At 30.3% G+C, this 8,134-nt stretch overlaps 1 protein-coding gene across 2 annotated transcripts in view; it reads right to left on the reverse strand.

The window, feature by feature from the left end:
* Positions 1–453: 453 nt before the first annotated feature.
* LOC106472880 (transmembrane protein 68-like) overlaps positions 454–8,134 on the reverse strand; it is a 13,823-nt gene continuing 6,142 nt past the window's right edge. The window contains exons 4-6 of one of the 2 annotated variants that reach the window (XR_002613548.1): positions 7,320–7,383; positions 5,381–6,883; positions 454–5,334 (exon numbers count right to left, since the gene is read on the reverse strand). Coding sequence is in view for 1 of the 2 variants with exons in the window: in XM_013933552.2 (XP_013789006.2) it covers positions 2,579–2,588; positions 6,777–6,883; positions 7,320–7,383 (181 nt within the window). In the remaining variant the exon portion in view is untranslated. The remainder of the gene's footprint in view (positions 5,335–5,380; positions 6,884–7,319; positions 7,384–8,134) is intronic. The other variant, XM_013933552.2, reaches the window with a different exon arrangement.

Below are 8,134 nucleotides of genomic sequence, written 5' to 3' on the forward strand. Positions count from 1 at the left end.
GCATTATCTATGCGATTATCTATGCCGTCACTTATATACTAAAATAGAGGGCGTCTGGCAAACACCCGGGCCTTCACGATCCTTTTAGAAATTCATAATGTGTTACCAGGGTCACGTGACTTCCGCTGTCGTAACGCTGTGATAAATTTGTTCGTTTGGAGTAAACACGACAGTAGGTTATATAATGCATATGCATTACCGCTGACACACTACGGAAAATAAAACTTGTATTACAAATACAAGAAATTTAATTAATTATAAAAATATAGAATATTAATTTGAGGTAATAAAATAATTGATTATATTTTAAAGCTAAATATAATTAAACAAAGTACTAAGTAATTAACCGTTATTAATCTGAAAGCTTTTGAGTTAATTATAATTTCATTTGTATTGAAGTCTACTTAATAATAATTATTATAGAAAAATAATGTTTTGATGTATAGTGTTTAAGCTGGCAAAGCAATATTTATTGATCGGTGGTTGATGTGACATTACGTCACAGTGAAACTGATTTTAATCACAGCTTTATTTGTTCAAAAACTCACGTGCAATGATTATGTGTAGGCACAACCATAGGTTCTCAAGTAACACTTAAATATAAGAAGTTCTATTCATTCTACCAGTAATAAGTTTTTTTTATATATAGTTCCGAGTTTCTATTACTATTTGTACGAGTTTTTTATCAGCTTTATTTTGTTTTATTGCAGTAGAAGAATAAAAACGTCTTATTGTTACCACAGAATTTAAGATATTTTACATTAATGGACATCTCACATAACACACTAAATAATTTATTAAATCCGTCACAATAGGGTAAATGTCCCCCGATATTAACAACGTTAAAACCAGGAGTCGATTCCGCTCGGTGGACACAGCAGATAGCCCAATGTGGCTCTGCTATAATAAAACACACACATACAATATGACAGATTAAGGATTATATACAATGTTTTGCTACTAAACATTGATCAGAATGTAAGTAGTGAACAATACTTTTAATAAGCAAGACATTAAAATACGATGTAATCAATATTAATATACAGAAGTATGTATATATGATGATACGACAAGAATATCGTAAACATAAGTATATTTAAGTATGTGTACTTAACATAGTTTATCAAAGACAGATATTTAAAGAGAAATAACTTCGAGTTTATTAATGTGGTTATTTATCCCTAACCTCGCAAAGCTAACTTAATTTAATGGCACTACTTTAAAACGTTAATTACATTTACAGCAAATACACCATGGCTATCTACTGCCGTTCATAATTTTGAGCTAGTGACCTGGATAGCAGGCAGTCAGCAGCGCATTAACATTATAACACGTCCACAAGTTAAATGTGTTGATTATTTTGTGGTATTGCATGCTTCGAACCAGGCTCGCCAGCTCCTAAATCCACAGCTTTTCCACATCCATAAACAGATATTTCTTTCACTTTATATACACAAGTTTTTTTTTGTGATTTCCTAAACTAATATAGTTAGGGAAGAACACTGGTTTTCAGTTTTATAAGTGGAAGATTAGTTAACAAACGAATCTTATTTATTTTGAAAACCTCTATACTTTTATTATTGTTTCCTACATTGTTAGCAGGATAAACAGTAAGGCTTTGCTCACAAGCAATGATAAAATATACTTACATACATACATCAATTCCCTTAGGTTGACAAGTACATTTGTTTCTTCACGTTTTTTATTAAGCACAATAAAATATTTATAGTTAAGACAAAAAACCTTCACATTCTAGTATCATATCTTATAACTGCTTTTGTATCATAAATGGTTTTTAGCCAGAATTAAAAACAATTTATATTTAATTAAATTATTTTTTCATAATACTGAAGAAAATTTTAGATTTTTAACTGTTACACAACTTCTGCTGTTATCTATTTCTGTTTCTATATATTTATACAATTTTTTGTATAAAGATCAATTGATCACATAAAACCTGTCTAAACACAGGCTGAAAAACACTTCCATTTGTTGCTAACTTTATATCACGGAATAATAGAAATAAATTTTTTATTAGAAATAAAAACTGTTATCCTAAAAAATGTACACATTTTCAAAATCACCGGTTTCTATGTTATATATTCTACTCATAACATAATAAATTAAAAACACAAAAGTCAAATTTTATTACAGTGTGAGAATCAAATGTTATAAGGATATTTTTAAACAATTACAAATTTATATTATGAAGAAATTACCTAATCTTCTAAAAAAGTACTTTTACTGCATCTTATTGGATAGTGAAGTCACTTGTAAAAAATTCTTGGGCAGTATTATTGTTTCCCTTTTTTTTTTCATTCCATACACTTATCATTGCAAACCTTTGGAAACACACCACACCTGTGATCAACTTATAATGTATGTGAATACTCTGCTATTTTTCTCATAGTTACAAAAAACACTAATTAGATCATTAATATAATCTGAACACCTCGACTATGGTATTTGAATCCAACTTGATCCTTAACTTCAGATATGTGATCCAACAAAACTTTGTCAGCCAAGGACACCATTCTCTGTATTCCATCTTCCAAGCTACCAATATATATTTTTATTCCTATGCCTTCCTGATAAAAACAAAAAAGGAATTTAATTTGCAACAAAATAATATATATACAGATCCGGTGGATCTGGGATTCCAGACGTTGGATAAACTGCTGTTCCTGCCCTGCAGAATTCTTTAAAGCAAAACAAAAATCAGTACACCTATACGATATGTATTAAACTAAATAATGGAAAGAAAACCATTTCTAACTCTGAAGTAATTAAAATAATTAAAAGAAGAAGAAAATACAAACATTAAATACTTGTTTCCATCTATTAGCAACACAATATTTTACCTGATAAACTGCTTCATACCATCACTTTTTGCTTTCAAATAAACAATTACACTAGTTAGCCAAGAGAGAAAAACATCCCAATCACTCAGCAAAGATTGAACTAATTTTAAGTTATCTAACAGCTTAGAAAATTATAACTCAAAATATTTTTGTTTCTTGAAAGCAGAAAAAAAATTAGCACCTTCAATTAGCATTTTTAGAAATAAAATTTCAATGAAATAGAGAAACTAACAACATAAACACACACACACACACATATGTTCAGTTTAATTACAAATCAAAGAATTCATTACAAAAAATTATACTTGAAGTATTCAGCAATACACCAAATTTTTTTTTTCACCCAAACCTTATTGGGTTTTATGCCAGATATACATGAAAATCACTAACATTCTTTCTAGATATTCATCAGCTTCAATTTAATTTGTTTGTTTGTTGTTAAGCACAAAACGACAAATTGAGCTATTTGTGCTATGCCCACCATAGTCGGGGCCATACCGAGGGTTGTGCAAGCTCAGTGCTTGCACAGGGCGCCAACTCAAAGGGGAGTGCTGACTGCCCGATTGACTAACAAAGCGAATTAATGGGTTGCATTGGGAAGTGCCAAATTTATATATATCACACAGGGCACCATCAAACATTGGTACAGTACTGACCATAGTAGCTAAACAGACTTTTCTTCTGTAAGAATAATAACTACAAAAAAAAATACTTGAAACATAAGGAAACCCAATAACATGAGTGAGGAACACCTTTCTGAGTCACTCATTACCTAAAATATGATATGTAATTACTTAAATACAAACTGACCAATTCTTCCTGGGGTGATAATGCTGAGGGTTTCTGTAATAATGACATCCAAGTCCTAATATGTCAGAGTTTACTGGCACGGTTGTCAAAGGTTACTGATTGCCTTAATTTAAATATGGGACAGAATTAATATCAAATATTTTGCCTCAGCACTACAACACCATATAATTTATAATGCTAACATATGAATAGTACGTAACCCTAAAAGTATGGATAATGACCCATAAGTTTTAAAGCTAACTACTCCTATGTATGTTCCACAGAAAATGAGGGATTTCACCAATTTTGTTTTGTCACTTCTTTACACTGAGTATTGTAACAAGCATAAACATATAATTTCTCAATATGATGCAGTTTGTGACTTCCACCGATAGTGAATGACATATAAACAAATCAGTGGTTTTCTGACAACAATTCCTGAAACAAGAAAAATCTTTCCTGTTATGTTATTGAAAAGTTAAAATGTAATTCAACATACATAATGATACGGTCTGAAAATTAATTAAGCATCCCTAAACTCACAATTGTATTGTCCTAAAAAAACTCATCTACTTAACATTCGACATGATGTAACACTTCTAAGTTAGGAATGGTATTACACATCAGGCATCTGCATCATTATTTCACTTTTCAACTCTTAAATCTCAACTAAAGTTATGGTTTTTTGGGAAAAAAAAACAATATATATGTAATATAGGTCTTAGAAATGTCTTTAAGAATACAGAAATAACCTTCTTCAGGATTGTTACCATCAGATACCTTCCCTATTTACTTTAATAAATACCCTCTGTCGACTCAGAAGTTACACAACTTGCAAGATTTTATGCGATATCTCTGAAGTTTCTTATGACGTAATAATTATACAAAATTAAACAATCTGAAAGTTTCATATACAACGTACTACCCAAACAATAACAATCTAATCATCATATTGTAGTAACATGGATTATTATATCAAAAAGTTTTAACCATTAAAAATATTTCACAACAAGTATATTGTAAAATAAAATACACACACTCCATTAAATCACATGATGAGTTTTTGAATTATTAATCCTAACACTGGAATAAATCACTAACCATGAAAACATCTTTTGTAACAATTATTTCTATCATTACTTTTCTAAAATCAAAGATCTTTCCTGCTTTACTTCACTTTAATTATCATCAACTATTTGAACTTATATCAAAAAAATACAATTTATAGTTGCACTAGTTGTCATGCATATGACAAAGGAAAGTTTAGCATTATGTAGGAAAAAAAGTGCCATCAGAATATACCTGCTTGGGAAAAAATCTTTGACAATAACTAATTAACAAGATATTTTACACCCACTTATAATTTAAGAAAAGTAGAATTTACTAGCTTTTTACAAAAGTTTAATATACTTGCTTTTTTGAATGAAAAACTGAAGAATGAGTGAGAAAATGAAATATCCTTATTTCCACTAGCACATTCTCCTGTTGAGGAGAGGAGTAAGCATATACCCCTCTTGGGTTCCCCCTCTTTTATCTATTTCTATGATTGTCCATCAGATATTTTATATATATCTACAGTGTTACATACAACATTAGAATGCTTTAAAATCCAAACAAGTTAAATCATAAATAACATACAATTAAAACACCTTTTTTTTTGTTTTACAGAATGAAAATAACATACCTTCTTTATTAGAACACTATACCCAATTAGTTCATGAATAACATACCTTCTTTATTAGAACACTATACCCAATTAGTTCATGAATAACGTACCTTCTTTATTAGAACACTATACCCAATTAGTTCATGAATAATGTACCTTCTTTACTAGAACACTATATCCAATTAGTTCATGAATAACGTACCTTCTTTATTAGAACACTATACCCAATTAGTTCATGAATAACATACCTTCTTTATTAGAACACTATACCCAATTAGTTCATGAATAATGTACCTTCTTTACTAGAACACTATACCCAATTAGTTCATGAATAACGTACCTTCTTTATTAGAACACTATACCCAATTAGTTCATGAATAACGTACCTTCTTTATTAGAACACTATACCCAATTAGTTCATGAATAACGTACCTTCTTTATTAGAACACTATACCCAATTAGTTCATAAATAACATACCTTCTTTATTAGAACACTATACCCAATTAGTTCATGAATAATGTACCTTCTTTATTAGAACACTATACCGAATTAGTTCATGGTTTGCTAACCTCTATTTTATGTAACTAACCAATTATTATTTAGATATGTAACAACAACAGCTTTATTCCCATTCATACAGTTCTTGTAGTTGGAAGTTATGCATTACGAAAATGAAATAAAGATAATGTAAGCATTTGCATGGATAAGGTTGATCCATAATCTTTTTTACATACTTAATGGTAGAATTGGTGAGACTAAGGACACAAATATAAATTTTGGCAAGGTAGGCATCACAGAAACTAAGACAATTTTCTTTTTCTAATGGGGTGACTTTTTGAATGTGTGGCTTTTAGATGTGACGGAAGCAGTACATTTATTGTAGTTTAAAGAAAGGCTTGATAAACATTTGAATGACAAGGGCTAGTTCTGAGTTAGTTTTTCTTTCAAATCATTTATTGTGAATGGGACAGCCTAGATGGATTAATAGGTCCCTTGTTGTCCTTAAATGTTACATATTAAACTGTCAACAGACCCGGGTGTGTCCTTCAGTTAGCACCTTTGACGCATATTTGACCACATGCAAGATAACTGTCCTAAAAAATCAGTATTAGTTAGTAAGTTTTTTACTATTGGGTTTTATCCTTGAGGTAAGGGAATCTTCTGATAACCAAACCAGTGCCTTATAATTATTTTAGACTTTAACACTTTGGATGTCAAGCATTTTCCCAGTAGTTAGCAAAATAAATAAAGTCCTTGAAAGATCACATCAATTAAGTCTTGTAGGAAATAAATTATCTGGAAAGAGTTCTTCCAAACATAAGTACAATTCACCAATTCTACAACATGAAAATAACACACAAACTTTAACATAAACCAAAACAGATCTGTGCTTATGGAATACTGCTTTAAGAGGTTGAACAAATGATTTCTGGGAGCTAATAAAAAAAGTAACAATCACTTCAATTTTTCTTTTTTTGGTTCATAAACACGCTCCATCAGGGCTCTTAAGATGTTCCCAGGTAATTTTTGGTGTTGATAAATGAGATTCCTGACAGCTTCAGCTGTCTGAAAAAAAAAACAACAAAAAACTAACCACAAACACTCTGGTATATATGCTGTAACTAACTGAACATGTCTATATAAAAAATATAGAGATTTAACAAAAACAGGAGAGAACAGTAGAGAAGTACAAAGGAGAGAATGGCAGAGTTGAAGGTGCACGAAAGTATAGTGGGGATGTAGCAGAGTAACCAAATTGTTCTACATTTCTTACAACAAAAGATATATGTCATTTTAACACTAAAGATGAGTATGTTAAGCTATATTTCTTGAAATAAGTGAAATTAATCAACAAAGAAATTCACTACACTTTTAACACGTCCTTGTGTGTAGTAAAACAAAGTTTGTTTTTTCACAGGTTTTTTGGCTTTCGTGTTACTGAGCACATTTTAAAAATTCCATTATATTATAAACTTTAAGCAATTCAAAATAAAAGACTTACTTTTTCTACCAATTCTTCTGGACTTGTATTTTCATCATATGACACAGGTTTACCGATGTATGTCCTGATGAAAGGAGAAAGAAATCCAGCTCTCAAAATCTCCATACATTAGCTGCTTTATATTTATTGCAAATGTAAGCAAATTAATGATAGCTGGGTATAACCTTATATTACAATAAGATTGATAATAATTTCTAAAAAATCCTTTATTTAACAGCACTGTACTACAGGTTTTCAGTAAGATAAACATAACAGATCCTCAACTGTACACCTTTTGTGCTGTTAGATGCTGATGATGAGATCTTTTAGTTAATATAAGAACTTGACAGGTTGTCAGAATACTTTTTATATTGGTTAATTATAATATGTCAGTTATTACGATGCATACTGCCTCACACACCTGCATACATTGATGATATAAAGACACATGGTTTGTGATAGTGTTTGAAAGGTTTTGTCAGCAGTAGCGTGTAGCACACAAAATGTATAGTTAAAATACAATTACATTCTTCTTATTGACAACTAATGTAGGGCCAGTAAATAAGTACTGGTAATATATTATTATACATTTAAATAATCAGAAGCAGGTCAAATAATATTACTGTGTTGTTTCCTGTTCCTACTTCACATGCTACAATTAGAACAATATTACTGTGTTGTTTCTTGTTCCTACTTCACATGCTAGAATTAGAACAATATTACTGTGTTGTTTCCTGTTCCTACTTCACATGCTACAATTAGAACAATATTACTGTGTTGTTTCCTGTTCCTACTTCACATGCTACAATTAGAACAATATTACTGTGTTGTTTCCT

This window comes from Limulus polyphemus, unplaced genomic scaffold (genome assembly GCF_000517525.1).
Source record: "Limulus polyphemus unplaced genomic scaffold, Limulus_polyphemus-2.1.2 Scaffold5698, whole genome shotgun sequence".
Classification (NCBI taxonomy): Eukaryota; Metazoa; Arthropoda; class Merostomata; order Xiphosura; family Limulidae; genus Limulus; species Limulus polyphemus.